At 48.5% G+C, this 22,895-nt stretch overlaps 1 protein-coding gene across 1 annotated transcript in view; it reads right to left on the bottom strand.

Moving 5' to 3' along the window:
* Positions 1-1,253: 1,253 nt before the first annotated feature.
* LOC143784149 (aldehyde oxidase-like) overlaps positions 1,254-22,895 on the bottom strand; it is a 183,160-nt gene continuing 161,518 nt past the window's right edge. The window contains exons 30-35 of the mRNA XM_077272023.1: positions 8,311-8,363; positions 7,631-7,745; positions 7,287-7,352; positions 6,274-6,462; positions 4,102-4,269; positions 1,254-1,642 (exon numbers count right to left, since the gene is read on the bottom strand). Coding sequence (XP_077128138.1) covers positions 1,592-1,642; positions 4,102-4,269; positions 6,274-6,462; positions 7,287-7,352; positions 7,631-7,745; positions 8,311-8,363 — 642 coding nt within the window. The 3' untranslated portion in view covers positions 1,254-1,591. The remainder of the gene's footprint in view (positions 1,643-4,101; positions 4,270-6,273; positions 6,463-7,286; positions 7,353-7,630; positions 7,746-8,310; positions 8,364-22,895) is intronic.

Genomic DNA, 22,895 nt, shown 5'->3' with positions numbered 1-22,895 from the left:
ACAGATGCAGGCACAGACTACACCATCACAGCCCCCTGACGAAGCCCACGCGAAACGCGCGTAGGGGTACACGTGCGGCAGATACTGCAGCTATGGGTAAGAGATACTAATTGTACATACATCTAAATTGGGAGCCATGGGATAATGTACTTAACATTACATATGTCACGCTTTAAAAAGCACATGGCTGTCTACTATTGTTGGGATGATTCAGAGTATACTTGAAGCACTAGCACTTTATTAGGTCTGACTCGTCCTTGCCTCATTGCGCTGTCTGTATGCACATGGTTTGCTGCACCTGAGTTCTCATTCTAAAAGCTCTTGTCTTGATATGACTTCGTTATATTTCTGTTTCGGTGCCTTATATGTACTATTCTAATAAAGATTATTGTGATTTTACCTGTTGGTGGACATGTACTCCATTTCTTTTTTGTTTAAAATATTGCTGGGAGTGGTCCCATTGCTAGTGCATGTGGTGGTTGGGTTATTTAGGCCTGAGGCCACCCGTATGTATAATTATACTGTCCTGAAGTTTTTGTTTGCTATAATTACCGGTACAATGTTGTGCATTTTTCATATCTTATTTTGCAATTTTGAAATAAATTTGTAAAAATGTATTTGAGTTCCTCCATATGATTTGCACAAAGGCCTAAAAGGCCGGGGTTATGTGAAAGTGTATATATCAGACGTCAAGCATTCTAGAGGCAGCAGCAATCACGGCATCTGCCCTATATAGGGCTGTGACGTACATGTAAGGCAGTATACGCAAAGTGGTTAAATTAAAAAATCCAGTGAAAGGTCCTCTTTAAAGCTTCTTTTCTTACATTACTGCTATTAGAGTTATGCTGCACAGGGACAGAGAGATGGAAAAACAACTAAGCAGCAGAAAAGTAATAACCATTCTCAGCTCACGGCTTACACATACAGTAAATTACATTGCTGCACAACCGTACAGTTGAACAAAGCAATAAGTAATTAAAAAAGTAATTTTTTTCTGTTCTGTACATCAACATGCTTCCAATATCATGCAGAGACATAGGAGTCTGTTGAGTTCTATATGAATCCAAAAGGAAAAACAGTGGCATGCTCCATTATTTGTTAGAAAAACCATTGTGCAGGGTCCATACACTTTAACGAGACTTAAAGTAACCTGTTGAGTAGAGACACTTTACAGTATTGCAGGGTAGCAGACACGCGTCTCACATAATAGCAGCTTACTAACCCCTAAAAATCTCTATGTAATGATAAGAATATTTTTCTATTAATACATTGTTTGCTTTTATTGATCAGCAATGCAATTGTAACATTTTGCTTTCAATCCATTTAAGCTGAAGTTATATTTCTGTAATAATTATTTCATCTTCTACAGATCTAGATATTAGAAAGACTCTGCATCCACCCATGGTCAATTAGGATAATCTGTTGATATAATGCTTAGGCTCGTGAAGACTTTAAAGGAAAAGCTCTTTCAATAAAATAGACAAGCAAGAGAAAGTTCTCATAAAATTTAAGACAGACAATAAAATAGAAAACTTTCAAGCTGATAAAATATTGAGAAAAGACAGCATGTAGTGCATAGCTGTACGTCTCTTCATACATTGATGGCCCAAGGGTTGTAGGATCCAGGTACATCTCTTGGGATCTGCAACAAACAAAGAGGTAAAAGGACAAATAATAAAAAATGATGCACCACATGTCACATATCTAATTACAGTTCACAATCTATGTGATAACTAACAGAACATGATGTGGACTAATCAAAAAACAGAGAAAAAAATAATTGAACATTATTTCACACAAAAACCCCAAAATGGGCAGGATAAAATTGATGGCACCTTTTTAAAATTGTAGGTGCAACTTTGTTTCAAGCTTGTAATGCTCGTTCAAACTCACCTCTGGCAAATAACAGGTGTGGGCAATATAAAAATAATACCAGAAGCCAGATAAAAAGGGGAGCAGTAGACTCAATCTTTGCATTGTGGGTCTGTGTTTGCCACACTAAGCCTGGAGAACAGAAAGAGGAGAGGAGAACAGAACTGTCTGAGGACATGAGAACCAAAATTGTTGAGCAATATCAACAATATCAAGGTTACAAGTCCATCTCCAGAGATCTTGATGTTCCTTTGTCCACGGTGCGCAACATAATCACGAATTTTACAACCCATGGCACTGTAGCTAATCTCCCTGGACGTGGGCAGCAGAGAAAAATTAATGAAAGGTTGCAGCACAGGATAGTCCGGATGGTAGCTTAGCAACACCAATCAAGTTCCAAAGAAATTCAAACTGTCCTGCAGGCAAAGAGTGCATCTTTGTTAGCGTGAACTAACGGTCGACATTTGAAAGACATGAAACGCAATAGCAGGAGACCCAGGAGGACCCAATTGCTGACACAGAGACATAACACAGCTAGACTGCAGTTTGCCAAAATGTACTTGAGTAAGCCAAAATCCTTCTGGGAAAGTGTTTTGTGGACAGACGAGACCAAGACAGAGCATTTTGGTAAGGCACATCATTCTACTGTTTACCGAAAATGGAATTAGGCCTACAAAGAAAAGAACACAGTACCTACAGTCAAATATGGTGGAGATTCAAATATGTTTTGGGTTTGTTTTTCTGACTCTAGCACTGAGTGCCTTAACTGTCTGCAAGGCATCATGAAATCTGAAGAGTACCAAAGAATTTTGGGTCGCAATGTAGTGCCCAGTGTCAGAAAGCTGGGTTTGTGTTCTAGGTTACTGGTCTTCCAGCAGGACAATGACCCCAAAGATACTTCAAGAATCACCCAAAAATGGATGGAAACAAAGTGCTGTAGAGTTATGAAGGGGCCAGTAATGAGTCCAAAACTAAATCCCACTGAACACCTGTGGAGAGATCTTACAATTGCTGTTGGGAGAAGGCACCTTTAAAATATGAGAAACCTGGAGCAGTTTGCAAAAGAAGAGTGATCCAAAATTCCAGCTGAGAGGTGTAAGAAGCATGTTAATGGTTATATAGGAAGCGACTGATTGCAGTTATTTAATTCAAAGGTTATGCAAACAATTATGTTGAGGGTGTCAACAATTTTTAACAGTCCAAGCAAAAGGTAATATACTCGCACTACTGTCCCTTGCGATCACCTATTAGCGTGCTACAATACGCTGTACCAGCTCCTATTCCCCCTACTCTGTGCATGGGCATATGGGGTGCTCAATCAAAAGAGGTAATAATGTAAAAGCAAGAGAAAAAAAGTGATCAGCACTCACCATTCCCGATGCTATAAAAAGTCTTTATTAGGACATGGACACGGACAGGGAGATCATGGTGTGCAGGGATGACAGCTGTTTCGCGCTACATGCGCTTCCACAGATCCGGGATCTGGTGAGTGCTGATCACTTTTTTTCTCTTGCTTTTACAGTGTCAACAATTTTGTCTGGCCCATGTTTGGGGTTTTGTGTGGAATGATGTTCAATTTGCCTTTTTTTCTCAGTTTGTTTCTGTTGTTCCAATACACACAAATGAAATAAACGTGTATAACAAAACATGTGTAATTGCAACAATTTTCTGAGAAAAATACTTCATTTTCTGGAACAATTTCAAGGGTCCCAACAATTTCGCTCGTGAATGTATAACTATACTGTAACTATACTGTAATCACTTAATATGTTCTGCAGAAATGGTACACGCCACTATTTGGTCGCTGTATGGCAGTAATGTCGATCTTGTTTTTTTATATTGATTATTTTACAGTGTGTGTGACATATATCACCTTGTTCCTTCATATAAGGTATTACAAAGAGGAGGGTATGCCTGCAAGCACTTTGCTATGGTTGTACACAAGTGACTGTGCTGCTGTATTTCACAAAGAGCTGACCTAGGTGTCCCGGGTGACCCCCTGTACTCTTCTGGCGGACACAGGCAGAAAAGGGCCCCTGGGGAAGAACAGCACATGGGCCCCTTGGAGCCCAACAGCTCATCATACTGCACAATTCCAGCTGGAAATGGGCCCTCTCACCTTTTGGTCCCCTGTGCGGCCACACGGGTTGCATCAATGATATGTCCGCCCCCATGCTATTATATAAGCTACATCTGTGCACTAGACCTTCCTACCAGAAGAATACCTACCATATTGGTGAACCGGTCTCCACAGGCCATCCTTATCTTTTCTGGGGTGGCTGGACTGTTCAAGGTGAAGAGCTCGGACATCCCTCTCTCTTTTCGGGCATGTGTTATAGCATCTTTTATAGCAAAATATATAGAGGAACCCAAGAACAAAGCAGGTTCTCCGACACCCTGCGGAAAGCAGCACAAATAGTCCATCATTCAGACAAAAGAGTTCTCAACAAACATCATAATGGCTTAAAAACTGTTGGGATTTTTTACCATGCTCTTGGTGGTCTAGAGCGATTTACTGATTGAAAGCAAAGAAGGAGTATTTATATCCATTATATATTGCTGTTAATATTTAATGTAACATCCCTATTGTTGTTTAGTGGTTTAGTGTAATTAAATTATTATAGATCCCTACTATTATATTGTTCTGGACCGTGCAGGGCTTAGTGGTGATCTTGGGGAGAAAAGTTTACCTATAATTTTTTTTTTAACACTTAAATTGAGAATTTTTATAAAGGTCGAAGCTGATTGAGTCCCCTTTACATAAGATATGTTTTCCTGCAGATGCCATTAGGAGGTGCTCTCTGCAATAAAGGATTTTTTTCATTGCATTAAATGATATATTCATATGCGGTGAGCGCCCCCAGGTGGTGTCAGAAATAATTACATTTAACTGGATTTTTTTTTTAATCAGAACTGCTCAGTGTCCAGACAATATTCCAGTGGGGAATATAACTCTCTCCTATGACTCTCCTCTCCCCTTGTACAAGTGTAAACAACAGAACTAAGGCTGGTTTCACACTTGCGTTTTGATCTGCATGCGTTTTTGAAAAAACGCATGTGGTGAAAAAATGCATGTAATCGCGGCAAAACGCCGCGTTTTTTAGACGCATGCGTTTTTTGTTTTTTTTTCCCCATGAAAAAATCAACTAGAAAATCCACTAATAGTAGAATTAGTTATGGTTAGGGGTAGCTTTTTATTAGAAGAATGTCCTGGTCACCCTAACCCTACCCCTAACCCCTAAACGTAACTGAAATACGTGGCACTGAAATACGTGGCACTGAAATACGTGGCACTGAAATACGTGGTACGTGGCACTGAATACGTGGTACATGGCACTGAAATACGTGGCACTGAATACGTGGTACGTGGCACTGAAATACGTGGCACTGAAACACGTGGCACTGAAATACGTGGCACTGAAATACGTGGCAATGAAATACGTGGCAATGAAATACGTGGCACTGAAATACGTGATATGTGGCACTGAAATACGTGGCACTGAAATACGTGGTACGTGGCACTGAAATACGTGATACGTGGCACTGAAATACGTGGTACGTGGCACTGAAATACGTGGCACTGAAATACGTGGTACGTGGCACTGAAATACGTGGTACGTGGCACTGAAATACGTGGTACGTGGCACTGAAATACGTGGCACTTAAATATGTGGCACTGAAATACGTGATACGTGGCACTGAAATACGTGATATGTGGCACTGAAATACGTGGCACTGAAATACGTGATACGTGGCACTGAAATACGTGGCATTGAAATACGTGGCACTAAAATAAGTGTTACGTGGCACTTAAATACGTGGCACTATGACTGTCACAAAAAGGTTCATTAAACGGTTAGGGGTGAGGTTAGGGGTAGAGTTAGGGTTAGGGTTTGGATCCCTTTATCACCTTGATGGTGGTGGGTGGCTTTTCAGTCTGTTTTCTGTTTTTTTTCTATAAAAACGCATGCGTTTTTAACGCAAACAAACGCATGTGCTTAAAAACGCATGCGTTTACATAGACAGCAATGCATTTTTTTGCCGCGAAAAAACGCATGCGTTTTTTCGCGGCAAAAAAACGCGCAAAAAAATACTACAGGTTGCATTTTTGAAAAAGAACGCATGCAGAAAAAAAACGCATGCGTTTGAAAACGCGACCAAACGCGTACAAAAATACGCATGCGTTTTCAATGTTAAATATAGGGGGAAAAAACGCTGCAGACAAAAACGCAAGTGTGAAACCAGCCTAAGAAGACGTGGCATTTGCTGGAGCATCATCTTCATTCTCTGCAGGGGTGCATGGCACTGCAGCCCATTGTGATCTGTTTGAATGGGGCTGGGCAGCATTGCCAGGCAAAGTCATACGGACAACATGCAGCACTGGATACTTATATTCTGTACCTTAGAAGAGTATATGGCATGGGGGTTTGGAACATCAGTGAGCAAGGAGACGTAGAACTGTTCTGGGATGTCGCAGACGGTAGGAATCTTATACTGAGCAGGGCCTCGGGAGTACAGTACTCCTTGAGGAGAGAATTTAAGCTCTTCAATGGTGAAAAGACCAAGCCCTTGAACAAATGCCCCTTCAATCTGCAAATACAAATCAAGACAAAAGCAAATATCTCAGTACAGAACACTAATAAAACCTGTATCATTACTATTCTACATTGGTGGCTGCTTTGCCCACACTGATTTCTAAAGTAGCCTTTAAAAGATATCTGTTCCCAGGATTTCACCCCCAAGTATTTATATTTATAAGTAGCTCTTTCAAAGAGAAGCCCAGAGGTTTTTTTGCCTTCCTCTGGATCAACATGTTAGGGCATGTTAGGTTAGGCTATGGGTTGAACTAGATGGACTTAAAGTCTTCCTTCAACCTTAATAACTATGTAACTATGTAACTATGTAACAATACCTTTACATGGCCAGTCCACTCCTGCATTACTGATAAATCAGTGTTTGAATTGATATGTAAATTAGGCTAAAGAGCTATTGTAGATCTAAACCCTCTGTCACCCCAGCTCTATTCCACAACAAGAGCTGCCTCCTCCTGCTTGATTGTAGGCTCCTTTGCTTGAAGTAGGAAGAGGTGGCTGGGCATGGAATAGAGCTGGAGTGACAGAGGCTTTAGCTCTACCATAGTTCTTCAACTTCTTTTGCCTATCAGTTCAAACAATGATTTCTCAGTAATGGAGGAACGGATGGCCATGTAAAGGTATTGCTGGACTTGTCTTTGAAAATCCTGGGTGAAATCCTGCTGACAGATTCCCTTTAAATTTATTTAAATGCCAATAATGACTAACATGAGAATGAAACTTGTTGGAATAGTTATACCTTACGTTGAGTATATATTACATAGTCCTAGTAATAGTAACTTCGTGACATCTAACTTTTTGTTTTATAATTATGAATCGTACCTGTCCTATGTCCACCCCTGGGTTTATACTGCAACCAATGTCCATAACAATATCTGTCCGGAGATTCTAGTAAAAGAAAGAAATATTTACAAAATCTTAAGGAAGAAGGATGAAAGGATATAGAATTTCTTAGAAACAACAATGTCAGAAAAACATGCAGAGGATTTTATCCTTTATTTTATTTTCCATAGAGAAGGGGAATTATCATATAATATTATAACATCAGTCAGATGAACACCGAAGAGTTTAAGTGAAATATCCATTTCACCAAAAAATGGCGTAACCAGTGGTAAGAAGAATTATATAGGGTTACAAGAAGGCAAGGTCCATCATGATCTCTCTACCTTGTGATCTCCCGTCAAGCAGTCGATTTCAACCTCAGAACAAGCGGCTCCGAATATAAAGTAGTGAGCGGGGTTACCCTCTCCTGTGTCCCAGTTCATTTCACTGTCAAATCCCCTGTAGGGAGAAAATGAAGGGAAATAACGCCTTTATTTGACACCTAGGTGTAAGGTTAGATTGGGGGTGGGGTACAGATTTTGCATTGAGGCCAAAGAGCTTCACATTGGAGAAGATGAACATTTTGAACGTTCTTACTGTGTCTCACTGATGTGACAATAATAATGCTAATCCATGCAGTTCATAGACTGACTGTCTATTAGAAATAATGATATGACTTGCTATGACATTGATGTTTAATCTGTGGTGCCATTAGACTGAGTATGGGGACTATGGCACCATCATACTGAAGGGGGGTGGGCTTCAGGGGTTATTATGCTGAGTGTGCTGCTGTGGGGGCAATCGTACTGAGTGGAGAGTGTGGTGTCCATAACTCATACGGAGTAGTGATCTGTGGTGGCCATAATGCTGTGTGAGGGGTTGCGAGGACCATTATGCTGAGCACAGAGTTTTGGGGGCCATCATGGGTAGCTGTGGGAGTTATCATAGTCAATAGGTTCCTTTGATGGCATTCAACTACTAACGAATACCAAATGAAAAAAAGTTTAGAAATCATTTACGGTACCTGAAAAAGCCTGTAGCAGAGAGACTTATTGACTGCAAAAATGCTTCATTCACCTAAGAGCAGAAGAAATCAAACAAAATCAATTATATGTGCTAATGGAAGAAGAAAACTATTCAGGTGAACTTGCTGCAGTGAATAAACCTCTGCTCACAATATACAAAACTAGAAATCTTACAGTTGATCAATGGTTGGTAGCTCTGTTATTTGGGTTTGGGCATGTGGTTTTCTTGAAAAATCATTAAACCATCCCTTACCATCCATATAATATATATATATATATATATATATATATATATATATATATATAATTGCCTAGAATACTACTTCCTGCAATTTGTGCCAACTTCCGTGGCTTTGTCCGGAGCTAATGTCCGGAGCTAATGTCCGGAGCTAATGTCCGGAGATAAGTGACGTCACCAGTGTCCTACACCCAGGCAGAGCACAGTGGCCCCAGGCAGAGCACAGGGCCCCAGGCAGAACATGGGGCCCCAGGCAGAGCACAGGGGCCCCAGGCAGAGCACAGGGGCCCCAGGCAGCATATGGGGCCCCAGGCAGAGCACAGGGGCCCCAGGCAGCATATGGGGCCCCAGGCAGAGCACAGTGGCCCCAGGCAGAGCACACACCAAATCGGAGGCCGAGGGGCCCCGCCAACCAAATCGGAGGCCGAGTGGCCCCGCCCACCAAAGCGGAGGCCGAGGGGCCCGGCCCCGCCCACCAAAGCGGAGGCCGAGGGGCCCCGACCACCACATCGGAGGCCGAGGGTCCCCGCCCACCAAATCGGAGGCCGAGGGTCCCCGCCCACCAAATCGGAGGCCGAGGGTCCCCACCCACCAAATCGGAGGCCGAAGGTCCCCGCCCACCAAATCGGAGGCCGAAGGTCCCCGCCCACCAAATCGGAGGCCGAGGGTCCCCGCCCACCAAATCGGAGGCCGAGGGTCCCCGTCCACCAAATCGGAGGCCGAGGGTCCCCGCCCACCAAATCGGAGGCCGAGGGGCCCCGCCCACCAAATCGGAGGCCGAGGGTCCCCACCCACCAAATCGGAGGCCGGGGGTCCCCGCCCTCCAAATCGGAGGCCGAGGGGCCCCGCCAACCAAATCGGAGGCCGAGGAGCCCCGCCCAACAAATCGAAGGCCGAGCGGCCCCGCCCACCAAAGCGGAGGCCGAGGGGACCGGCCCCGCCCACCAAAGCGGAGGCCGAGGGGCCCGCCCACCACATCGGAGGCCGAGGGTCCCCGCCCACCAAATTGGAGGCCGACGGGCCCCACCCACCAAATCGGAGGCCGAGGGTCCCCGCCCACCAAATTGGAGGCCGAGGGTCCCCGCCCACCAAATCGGAGGCCGAGGGTCCCCACCCACCAAATCGGAGGCCGGGGGTCCCCGCCCTCCAAATCGGAGGCCGAGGGGCCCCGCCAACCAAATCGGAGGCCGAGGAGCCCCGCCCAACAAATCGAAGGCCGAGCGGCCCCGCCCACCAAAGCGGAGGCCGAGGGGACCGGCCCCGCCCACCAAAGCGGAGGCTGAGGGGCCCGCCCACCACATCGGAGGCCGAGGGTCCCCGCCCACCAAATTGGAGGCCGACGGGCCCAACCCACCAAATCGGAGGCCGAGGGTCCCCGCCCACCAAATTGGAGGCCGAGGGTCCCCGCCCACCAAATCGGAGGCCGAGGGTCCCCGCCCACCAAATCGGAGGCCGAGGGGCCCCACCAACCAAATCGGAGGCCGAGGGGCCCCGCCCACCAAATCGGAGGCCGAGGGTCCCCGCCCACCAAATCGGAGGCCGAGGGGCCCCGCCAACCAAATCGGAGGCCGAGGGGCCCCGCCCACCAAATCGGAGGCCGAGGGTCCCCGCCCACCAAATCGGAGGCCGAGAGTCCCCGCCCACCAAATCGGAGGCCGAGAGTCCCCGCCCACCAAATCGGAGGATAAGGGGCCCCGCCAACCAAATCGGAGGCCGAGGGGCCCCGCCAACCAAATCGGAGGCCGAGGAGCCCCGCCCAACAAATCGAAGGCCGAGCGGCCCCGCCCACCAAAGCGGAGGCCGAGGGGACCGGCCCCGCCCACCAAAGCGGAGGCCGAGGGGCCCGCCCACCACATCGGAGGCCGAGGGGCCCCGCCCACCAAATTGGAGGCCGAGGGGCCCCGCCCACCAAATCGGAGGCCGAGGGTCCCCGCCCACCAAATCGGAGGCCGAGGGTCCCCGCCCACCAAATTGGAGGCCGAGGGTCCCCGCCCACCAAATCGGAGGCCGAGGGTCCCCGCCCACCAAATCGGAGGCCGAGGGTCCCCGCCCACCAAATCGGAGGCCGAGGGTCCCCGCCCACCAAATCAGAGGCCGAGGGTCCCCGCCCACCAAATCGGAGGCCGGGGGTCCCCGCCCACCAAATCGGAGGCCGAGGGGCCCCGCCCACCACATCGGAGGCCGATGGGCCCCGCCCACCAAATCGGAGGCCGAGGGTTCCCGCCCACCAAATCAGAGGCCGAGGGGCCTCGCCAACCAAATCGGAGGCCGAGGGGCCCCGCCCACCAAATCGGAGGCCGAGGGTCCCCGCCCACCAAATCGGAGGCCGAGAGTCCCCGCCCACCAAATCGGAGGATAAGGGGCCCCGCCAACCAAATCGGAGGCCGAGGGGCCCCGCCAACCAAATCGGAGGCCGAGGAGCCCCGCCCAACAAATCGAAGGCCGAGCGGCCCCGCCCACCAAAGCGGAGGCCGAGGGGCCCGGCCCCGCCCACCAAAGCGGAAGCCGAGGGGCCCCGACCACCACATCGGAGGCCGAGGGGCCCCGGCCACCAAATCGGAGGCCGAGGGGCCCCGCCCACCAAATCGGAGGCCGAGGGGCCCCGCCCACCAAATCGGAGGCCGAGGGTCCCCGCCAACCAAATCGGAGGCCGAGGGTCCCCGCCCACCAAATCGGAGGCCGAGGGTCCCCACCCACCAAATCGGAGGCCGAGGGGCCCCGCCCACCAAATCGGAGGCCGAGGGTCCCCGACCACCAAATCGGAGGCCGAGGGTCCCCGCCCACCAAATCGGAGGCCGAGGGTCCCCGCGCACCAAATCGGAGGCCGAGGTTCCCCGCCCACCAAATCGGAGGCCGAGAGTCCCCGCCCACCAAATCGGAGGCCGAGGGGCCCCGCCAACCAAATCGGAGGCCGAGGGGCCCCGCCAACCAAATCAGAGGCCGAGGAGCCCCGCCCACCAAATCGAAGGCCGAGCGGCCCCGCCCACCAAAGCGGAGGCCGAGGGGCCCCGCCCACCACTTCGGAGGCCGAGGGTCCCCGCCCACCAAATCGGAGGCCAAGGGGCCCCGCCCACCAAATCGGAGGCCGAGGGTCCCCGCCCACCAAATCGGAGGCCGAGGGTCCCCGCCCACCAAATTGGAGGCCGAGGGTCCCCGCCCACCAAATCGGAGGATAAGGGGCCCCGCCCACCAAATCGGAGGCCGAGGGGCCCCACCAACCAATTCGGAGGCCGAGGAGCCCCGCCCACCAAATCAAAGGCCGAGCGGCCCCGCCCACCAAATCGGAGGCAGAGGGACCCCGCCCACCAAATCGGAGGGCGAGGGGCCCCGCCCACCAAAGCGGAGGCCGAGGGTCCCCGCCCACCAAATCGGAGGTCGAGGGTCCCTGCCCACCAAATCGGAGGCCGAGGGTCCCCGCCCACCAAATCGGAGGCCGGTCCCTGCCCACCAAATCAGAGGCCGAGGGTCCCCACCCACCAAATCGGAGGCCGAGGGGCCCCGCCCACCAAATCGGAGGCCGAGGGTCCCCGCCCACCAAATCGGAGGCCGAGGGTCCCCGCCCACCAAATCGGAGGATAAGGGGCCCCGCCCACCAAATCGGAGGCCGAGGGGCCCCACCAACCAATTCGGAGGCCGAGGAGCCCCGCCCACCAAATCAAAGGCCGAGCGGCCCCGCCCACCAAATCGGAGGCAGAGGGACCCCGCCCACCAAATCGGAGGCCGAGGGGCCCCGCCAACCAAAGCGGAGGCCGAGGGTCCACGCCCACCAAATCGGAGGCAGAGGGTCCCTGCCCACCAAATCGGAGGCCGAGGGGCCCCGCCCACCAAAGCGGAGGCCGAGGGTCCCCGCCCACCAAATCGGAGGTCGAGGGTCCCCGCCCACCAAATCGGAGGCCGAGGGTCCCCGCCCACCAAATCGGAGGCCGGTCCCTGCCCACCAAATCAGAGGCCGAGGGTCCCCACCCACCAAATCGGAGGACGAGGGGCCCCACCAACCAAATCGGAGGCCGAGGAGCCCCGCCCACCAAAAGTAAGTGCGGCCCCAAAAGTAAGTGCGCCCCCGGGTGCAAAAGTAAGTGCGCCCTCGGGTGCAAAAGTAAGTGCGCCCCCGGGTGAAAAAGTAAGTGCGCCCCCGGGTGAAAAAGTAAGTGCGCCCCCGGGTGCAAAAGTGCGCCTCCGGGTGCAAAAGTAAGTGCGCCCCCGGGTGCAAAAGTAAGCGCGCCCCCGGCCCCGGGTGCAAAAGTAAGCGCGCCCCCCAGTCCCGTGTGTGAAAAGTGCTGCTGTAAAGCTGGTAGCGCTGTTCAAGCACCATGTATTTCCTTCAGGAAATGCCCATCTAATATATAATTGCCTAGAATACTACTTCCTGCAATTTGTGCCAACTTCCGTGGCTTTGTCCGGAGCTAATGTCCGGAGATAATGTCCGGAGCTAATGTCCGGAGATAAGTGACGTCACCAGTGTCCTACACCCAGGCAGAGCACAGGGGCCCCAGGCAGCATATGGGGCCCCAGGCAGAGCACAGTGGCCCCAGGCAGAGCACAGGGGCCCCAGGCAGCATATGGGGCCCCAGGCAGAGCACAGTGGTCCCAGGCAGAGCACAGGGGCCCCAGGCAGCCTATGGGGCCCCAGGCAGAGCACAGTGGCCCCAGGCAGAGCACAGGGGCCCCAGGCAGCATATGGGGCCCCAGGCAGAGCACAGGGGCCCCAGGCAGCATATGGGGCCCCAGGCAGAGCACAGTGGCCCCAGGCAGAGCACAGGGGCCCCAGGCAGAGCACAGGGGCCCCAGGCAGAGCACAGGGGCCCCAGGCAGAGCACAGGGGCCCCAGGCAGCATATGGGGCCCCAGGCAGAGCACAGGGGCCCCAGGCAGAGCACAGTGGCCCCAGGCAGAGCACAGGGGCCCCAGGCAGAACATGGGGCCCCAGGCAGAGCACAGGGGCCCCAGGCAGCATATGGGGCCCCAGGCAGAGCACAGGGGCCCCAGGCAGCATATGGGGCCCCAGGCAGATCACAGTGGCCCCAGGCAGCATATGGGGCCCCAGGCAGAGCACAGTGGCCCCAGGCAGAGCACAGGGGCCCCAGGCAGCATATGGGGCCCCAGGCAGAGCACAGTGGTCCCAGGCAGAGCACAGGGGCCCCAGGCAGCTTATGGGGCCCCAGGCAGAGCACAGTGGCCCCAGGCAGAACATGGGGCCCCAGGCAGAGCACAGTGGCCCCAGGCAGAGCACAGTGGCCCCAGGCAGAACATGGGGCCCCAGGCAGAGCACAGGGGCCCCAGGCAGAGTACAGGGGCCCCAGGCAGCATATGGGGCCCCAGGCAGAGCACAGGGGCCCCAGGCAGCATATGGGGCCCCAGGCAGAGCACAGTGGCCCCAGGCAGAGCACAGGGGCCCCAGGCAGCATATGGGGCCCCAGGCAGAGCACAGTGGTCCCAGGCAGAGCACAGGGGCCCCAGGCAGCCTATGGGGCCCCAGGCAGAGCACAGTGGCCCCAGGCAGAACATGGGGCCCCAGGCAGAGCACAGGGGCCCCAGGCAGCATATGGGGCCCCAGGCAGAGCACAGTGGTCCCAGGTAGAGCACAGGGGCCCCAGGCAGCCTATGGGGCCCCAGGCAGAGCACAGGGGCCCCAGGCAGCATATGGGGCCCCAGGCAGAGCACAGTGGCCCCAGGCAGCATATGGGGCCCCAGGCAGAGCACAGTGGCCCCAGGCAGAGCACAGGGGCCCCAGGCAGAGCACAGGGGCCCCAGGCAGCATATGGGGCCCCAGGCAGAGCACAGCGATATTTTGGACCACTGTGCGGTGTTTCAGACCCCCTGTGTGATGTCTGGGGCCCTGTTCTTAAGTATATTAAAGATTAAAGTAACGTATATTAAAGTATATTATAGATCAAATTTGACACGTTTATGAGCACCATTGAGTGATATACTCAAGAATGACATAATTTTTCAACATTTTATGGTTTCAAACTGTAAACACTCAGAGTTTCTTTTACTTCAACCAGAAAACCTTAACGGTTCATAAAAAACTTGACTGTTCAGGATATGATAAAAGTCATAGTATTCTGAATCTTTAACTCTTTAAAGATACCTTTACATGGGGTGATTATTGGTTCCAGAGAGGCTTTCGGCCGATAATCGTACACATGGCTGGTGACAGGACAATACAATATAAACGTTCAAAGGTAAACACTGATAACATTAAAATCCAATATATAATTGCCTAGAATACTACTTCCGGCAATTTGTGCCAACTTCCGTGGCTTTGTCCGGAGATAATGTCCGGAGATAAGTGACGTCACCAGCGTCCTACACCCGCTCAGGGTGGACAAAGATATATGCCTTCGTGGTGCGCGGCACTTTTCTGATTGGTTGCCGCCTGCCACGAGCGACCAATCAGAAATGTGCCGTACTGTTAAGAATTGTCAAGAGCTGGTGAGTGCAGCCATTTTTTGTTCTTTCTTACTATTATTTATTAATTGTATTATTCTTACATTTGAATAAATAAAGTATATATGGATTCTAGACTCCCGATTCTTTAGAATCGGGCTGCCATCTAGTATATATATATATATTTATACAAAAATTGCAGTACATTAGTATTTATACAGAAGTTAATAATGCAAAAAATATATATATATAAATATACATTGCTAAAAAATAAAGGGAGCACTTAAACAACAGAATATAACTCCAAGTAAATCAAACTTCTGTGAAATCAAATTGTCCACTTAGGAAGCAACACTGATTGACAATCAATTTCACATGCTGTGTGACAACAGATGGAAATTACTGGCAATTATCAGGACACACTCAATAAAGGAGTGGTTCCGCAAGTGGGGACCACATCTCAGTACCAATGCTTTCTGGCTGATGTTTTGATCACTTTTGAATGTTGGTTGTGCTTTCACACTCATGGTAGCATGAGACGGACTCTACAACCCACACAAGTGGCTCAGGTAGTGCAGCTCATCAAGGATGGCACATCAATGCGAGCTGTGGCAAGAAGGTTTGTTGTGTATGTCAACGTAGTGTCTAGAGGCGCTACCAGGAGACAGGCCAGTATAACAGGAGATGTGGAGGGGGCCGTAGGAGGGCAACAACCCAGCAACAGGACCACTACCTCAGCCTTTGTGCAAGGAGGAACAGGAGGAGCACTGCCAGAGCCCTGAAAAATGACCGCCAGCAGGCCAAAAATATGCATGTGTCTGCACAAATGGTTAGAAAACGACTCCATGAGGAAGGTCTGAGTGCCCGACGTCCAAAGATGGGGGTTGTGCTCACAGCCCAACACCATGCAGGACGATTGGCATTTGCCACAGAACACCATGATTGGCAAATTCGCCACTGGCACTCTGTGCTCTTCACAGATGAAAGCAGGTTCACACTGAGCACATGTGACAGATGTGACATAGTCTGGAGACGCTGTGGAGAGCGATCTGCTGCCTGCATGCCTTCAGCATGACCGGTTTGGCAGTCGGTCAGTAATGGTGTGGGGTTGCATTTCTTTGGAGGGCCGCACAGCCCTCCATGTGCTCGCCAGAGGTAGCCATACTGCCATTAAGTACCGAGATGAGATCCTCAGACCCCTTGTGAAACCATATGCTGGTGCGGTTGGCCCTGGGTTCCTCCTAATGCAGGAAAATGCCAGACCTCATGTGGCTGGAGTGTGTCAGCAGTTCCTGCAAGATGAAGGCATTGAAGCTATGGCCTGGCCCACCCATTCCCCAGACCTGAATCCGATTGAACACATCATGTCTCGCACCATCCACCAACGTCACGTTGCAACACAGACTGTCCAGGAGTTGGCAGATACTTTAGTCTAGGTCTGGGAAGAGACCCCGCCGCCTCATCAGGAGCATGCCCAGGCATTGTAGGGAGGTCATACAGGCACATGGAGGCAACACACACACAACTGAACATCATTGCCCTGTCTTGAGGCATTTCCACTGAAGTTGGATAAGCCTGTAATTTGATTTTCCACTTTGATTTTGAGTATCACTCCAAATCCGGACCTCCATGGGATATTCATTTTGATTTACATTGATCATTTTTATGTTTTATTGTTCTCGACACATACCACTATGTAATGAATAAATATTTGCAACTGAAATAGTCCATTCAGTGATATCTAGGATGTGGTATGTTAGTGTTCCCCTTATTTTTTTGAGCAGTGTGTATATATATATATATATATATATATATATATATATATATATATATATATATATATATATATATATACAGCTCTGGAAAAAATTAAGAGACCACTGCAAAATGTTCAGTTTGTCTGATTTTTCTCTTTATAGGTATATTTTTGAGTAAAATCTAAATTGTTCTTTTATTCTATAAACTTCTCACAACATGTCTCCGAATTTCCAAGCAATACATTTTGTATTTTTATTCTGAAAAAGAAAAATGGTCAAAATTTAAAAACAAAAAAACCAGACCTCAAATAATGCAAAGAAAATAAGTTAATAATCATTTAGAAACAATACTAATGTTTTAACTCAGGAAGAGTTCAGAAATCAATAATTTGCGGAATAACCATGATTTTTAATCACAGCTTTCATGCATCTTGGCATGCTTTCCACCAGTCTTTCACACTGCTTCTGGTGCAAAAAATGTAAACAGTTCTTCTTTGTTTGATGGCTTGAGACTATCCATCATTCTCTTGATTACATTCCAGAGGTTTTCAATGGGGTTCTGGTCTGGAGATTGGGCTGCCCATGACAGGGTTTTGATGTGACAGTCTCTTAATTTTTTCCAGAGCTATATACAGTGTGTCTGTAAAGTCATGGTGCACTTTTGACCAGTCACTGGAAATTAACAAAAAACTATAGAAATGTGAAATGTGCTCCAAATAAAAGAAAAACTCTCCCAGTTTCATACCTATTCGGTGCAATTGGATGTGGGCTCCATTTGTTGCCCTACACACATCCAAACGATAGTGAAGTTCTTGCCACACATGGGTAAGGACGTCTGGTGTAACAGAGTGGATAATGTCTGTGATTCTCTGTTTTAAGTGATTAATGTTGTTGATACGTTCAATCTACACATGTTGCTTCACATAACCCCAAAAGTAAAAGTCTAAGGGCGTCAGATCTGGGGATCGTGGTGGCCATGGCTTGACAGAACCCCTGCCTATCCACCGCCGGGGGAATGTTCTATCCAGAAACTCACGAACAATGGTGGCGTAGTGTGGAGGAGCGCCATCCTGTTGAAAGATGACACCTTCTGGATATTGTGGCACTGCATACAATTCCAACATGTCAAGATATGTGTTTGCCGCCACAGACCGCTCCAAAAAAAAAATGGGCCTATCACCTTAACATGCATCAGGCCACACCACACGTTCACTTTAGGGGTGTTACATTCGTACTAAACGTAGACATGAGGATGTTCGGCAGCCCATATTCGGATGTTATGGCAATGAACATGTCCACAGATATGAAAGCTTGCCTCATCGCTAAACACAATCTTCTGCAAAAATCTTGCATCATTGTCGATCTCATGAAGCATATCTGTAGCAAACGCGCATCGTTTGGGTCTATCTGCTGGTTTGATAGCGTGCAACAGCTGCAATTTGTATCCCATAAAACAGAGACGTTTCTTTAACACCTTATGAACTGTAGTCTTGCTTAGGTGTAATTGTCGAGAACACGCACGCAGATTTTTTAGGGCTCCTTAGGTAGCTATCCCGTATAGTCTCTACAGACTTGTCACTGACTGATGGCCTACCAGAACAGGGTTTCTCCACCAAACTGCCGTTTTTCTTCAACTGCTTATCCCACCGAGTAATGTTATTCCTATGTGGTGGCGCTTTGTTATAAACGCACCGAATTTAGCGAGCCACAGAACACACTGCACTTTCCACTGTACCGTCCACATCTCGACTGGCATGGAAAACCACACAGCTGGCATAAGCTCGTGGTTGCATGATGTCACAGACCTGGCAGTGTATTAATCAGAGTTCAGTTTATCAGGGGTTAATCTGACTGGGGGGCTCAGCAACAGCTTAAATGAGTTTGTGTTGTTTGATTGGTTCTTGTTATCTCTTCTCATGAACAGGTCTGATATGATTGGGCCAGATAATGTCATGGTTTGGACAGGGTTAATGCCCTGCCCTCTCGGGGTTAATTGTTGTGGCTTGTTTGGATCTGGGAGGGATATTTTTACCCAGGCTGGACTATGATTCTCTGTCAGTTACACTTTTGTTCTGGCTGTGTGTCTGACCCCCTGGTGTTTGTTTGTTTGGTCTCCGTGCCTTATCTGATCTGGTTGATCCTCTCAGCTTCCCTGCTTTGTGTTTATATCCATTCGCTTACTTGGCTTTCTGACCTCTGGCTTCCACATGACTATCCTTCTGTCTCACCCTCCAGAAAGCAGTCAGTGACACTCCACAAGGAGGGTAAGCCACAAAAGGTCATTGCTAAAGAAGCTGGCTGTTCACAGAGTGCTGTGTCCAAGCATATTAATGGAAAATTGAGTGGAAGGAAAAAGTGTGGTAAAAAAAGGTGCACAAGCAACTGGGAAAACTGCAGCCTTGAAAGGATTAAGAAAAGGCCATTCAATTTGGGGAGATTCACAAGGAGTGAACTGCTGCTGGAGTCATTGCTTCAAGAGCCACTACACACAGACATATCCAGGACATGAGCTACAAGTGTCGCACTCCTTGTGTCAAGCCACTCATGACAATAGACAATGCCAGAAGCGTCTTATCTGGGCCAAGGAGAAAAGAACTGGACTGTTGCTCAATCGTCCAAGGTGTTGTTTTCAGATGAAAGCAAATTTTGCATTTCACTTGGAAATCAAGGTCCCAGAGTCTAGAGGAAGTGTGAAGAGGTACACAATCCAAGCTGCTTGAGGTCTAGTGTGAAGTTTCCACAATCAGTGATGGTTTGGGGAGCCATGTCATCTGCTGGTGTAGTTCCACTGCGTTTTATCAAGACCAAAGTCAGCGCGGCCATCTATCAGGAAATTTTAGAGCACTTCATGCTTCCCTCTACTGACAAGCTTTTTGGAGATGGAAATGCCATTCTCCAGCAGGACTTGGCACCTGCCCACACTGCTAAAAGTACCAATACTTGGTTTAACCCCTTACTGCCATCGGACAGAATAGTACGTCTGATGGCAGAATCCCCTGCTTTGATGCAGGCTCCAGCAGTGAGCACCCATCAAAGCTGGGACATGTCAGCTGTTTTGAACAGCTGACATGAGCCTGCAATAGGTGAGGGTGGAATTGCGATCCACCCACGCCTAATAACTAGTTAAATGCCGCTGTAAAACTCAGACAACAGCAGTTAACAAGCGCTTCCAGCCATCCGGACGGAAATGTGCGCACCGCCGTCACATGATCGGGGGTCATTGGTGTGTCGGCATGACAACCAGAGGTCTTCTTGAGACCTCTATGGTTGTTGATGCCGGATTGCTATGAGTGCCACCCTGTTGTCGGCGCTCATAGCAAGTCTGTAATTCTGCTACATAGAGGTGATTTGAGCATCGCCTCTATGTAGCAGAGCCGATAAAGTTGTGGCAGCTTCTAGGCTCTCAAAAGTTTTTAAAAATATGAAACAATAAATAAATAAATAAAAGTTCAAGTCACCCACCCTTTCGCACCATTCAAAATAAAACAATAAAAAAAATCAAACACATATTTGGTATCGCCGCGTTCACAATCGCCCGATCTATCAATAAAAAAGGATTAACTTGATCTCTAAAGGGCATAGCAATAAAAAAAGTTAAAACGCCAGAATTAAGTTTTTTGGTCGCCACGACATGCAATAACGGGCGATCAAAAGAACGTATCTGCACCAAAATGATATAATTAAAACCATCTGCTCCGCACGCAAAAAATAAGCCCTCACACAGCCCGAGATTACAAAAAATGGAGATGCTACAGGTATCGGAAAATTTATATATAATTCATATTTCTCCTGCATCCAATCCCTTCTGGCTGTATGTGTTAACTTTTGTGCGTTTTGATTTTGATTATTGTTTTTTCTTTTATAGTTTTACATTTTAGTCTCTCTTCTGCGGTATGATGGACTTTACCTGATTGTCATATCGCTGACCTCGTTATTTCCCTGGAATGCCCTATGAAGAAATCATTCTTTTGCGGAATGGGACCACAAAGATATGGAAAAAAAATCCCATTTCTTGTATTATCATCTATTGTTGTTATGCTCTTAAAAGCATGTAAAAAAATTTTTTTTAACATTTTTGTAATATTTATTTGATGCATGCACATTACAATATCTTTATCGGGTTATGTGTTTTTTCTATCTGACCGCTGCGGTTGTGGTGCAGAAATGGGCCGATGATATACAATTGGTTAAGTCGAAAAAATTCTGCTGTCTCCCGGACTGGGTTGTCGGCCGTTATCTGAGCTTGACAGCCGATACAGACAAGCCGCAGCACGCCAGCTCCCAGTGACTGAGGCATCAGACCGGCAGTGGGATTAGGTCATGTGATCACGTTGTTGACGTCAACTGGCCAGCACCCAGACTGTGGTGAGGCGACATAGTACAGAGATTAGTCTCTATAGGGTGATACAGAGTGAAGAGGAACCCCCAATATGAAAAGGAGAGGGCAGTGTGGAGGGCATGTACCATAAGAGGGACAATGTGGGGGTCATATTTTGTGCAGGGAATATAGTGAGGGGCAATTATTTTTTCAGGGGCTTAGCATAGGGCAGATATTTTTAATCAGTAGCATTATAATGACACTGCTAACTTTAAGAGCATCGTGTGGGGATGTGCTGCAGAATACCGGAGAAGATGGAAGTCTTCAGAGGCGAGCTGTGGATGAGAAGAGTCATCATGCCGTCTGGACAAAGTGATGATAAAAAAGAGACGTTGTTTCTGGAGTTGTTCATCTAAAACGGTACCTAGATGTAAATGTTTTTTTGTGATACTAGGGGCAGCACGGTGGCGCAGTGGTTAGCACAGCAGCCTTGCAGCGCTGGGGTCCTGGGTTCAAATCCCACCAAGGACACTAACTGCAAAGAGTTTGTATGTTCTCTCCGTGTTTGCGTGGGTTTCCTCCGGGTACTCCAGTTTCCTTCCATCATTCCAAAGACATACTGATAGGGAATTTAGATTGTGAGCCCCAACAGGGACAGCGATGATAATATGTGCAACCTGTAAAGCGCTGCAGAATATGTTAGTGCTCTATAAAAATAAAGATACTTAATACTCAAATTTTTATTTATGCTAGGAGCATTAAAGGGGTTGTCCACATTTGTGATGAGTCTGCAATCACTCTACACTACCGTTCAAAAGTTTAGGGTCACCCAGACAATTTTGTGTTTTCCATGAAAACTCATACTTTTATTAATCAAATGAGAATTTCACCCCATGTTTCCAGAATCCCCTCTCACAAGTTGGTTTGGCTTGATGGGCACTTTCTGCGTACCATACGGTCAAGCTGCTCCCACAACAGCTCAATGGGGTTGAGATCTGGTGACTGCGCTGGCCACTCCATTACACATACCGTAGAATACCAGCTGCCTGCTTCTTCCCTAAATAGTTGTTGCATAATTTGGAGCTGTGCTTTGGGTCATTGTCCTGTTGTAGGATGAAATTGGCTCCAATCAAGCGCTGTCCACAGGGTATGGCATGGCGTTGCAAAATGGAGTGATAGCCTTCCTTATTCAATATCCCTTTTACCTTGTACAAATCTCCCACTTTACCAGCACAAAAGCAACCTCAGACCATCACATTACCTCCACCATGCTTGACAGATGGCATCAGGCACTCTTCCAGCATCTTTTCAATTGTTCTGCATCTCACAAATGTTCTTCTGTGTGACCCAAACACCTCAAACTTGGATTCGTCTGTCCATAACACTTTTTTCCAATCTTCCTCTGTCCAATGTCTGTGTTCTTTTGCCCATATTAATCTTTTTCTTTTATTAGCCAGTCTCAGATATGGCTTTTTCTTTGCCACTCTGCCCTGAAGGCTAGCATCCCGGAGTCACCTCTTCACTGTAGACGTTGACACTGGCGTTTTGCGTGTACTATTTAATGAAACTGCCAGTTGAGGACCTGTGAGGCATCGATTTCTCAAACTACAGACTCTAATAAACTTGTCTTGTTGCTCAGTTGTGCAGCGGGGCCTCCCACTTCTCTTTCTACTCTGGTTAGAGCCTGTTTGTGCTCTCCTCTGAAGGGAGTAGTACACACCGTTGTAGGAAATCTTCAGTTTCTTGGCAATTTCTCGCATGGAATAGCCTTAATTTCTAAGAACAAGAATAGCCTGTCGAGTTTCACATGAAAGTTGTTTTTTTTCTGGTCATTTTGAGAGTTTAATGGAACCAACAAATGTAATGCTCCAGATTATCAACT

This window comes from Ranitomeya variabilis, chromosome 7 (assembly GCF_051348905.1).
Source record: "Ranitomeya variabilis isolate aRanVar5 chromosome 7, aRanVar5.hap1, whole genome shotgun sequence".
NCBI classification, from domain to species: Eukaryota; Metazoa; Chordata; class Amphibia; order Anura; family Dendrobatidae; genus Ranitomeya; species Ranitomeya variabilis.
Note: the sequence above shows the minus strand (reverse complement) of the source record. Positions and strands in the feature narration are given on the sequence as shown.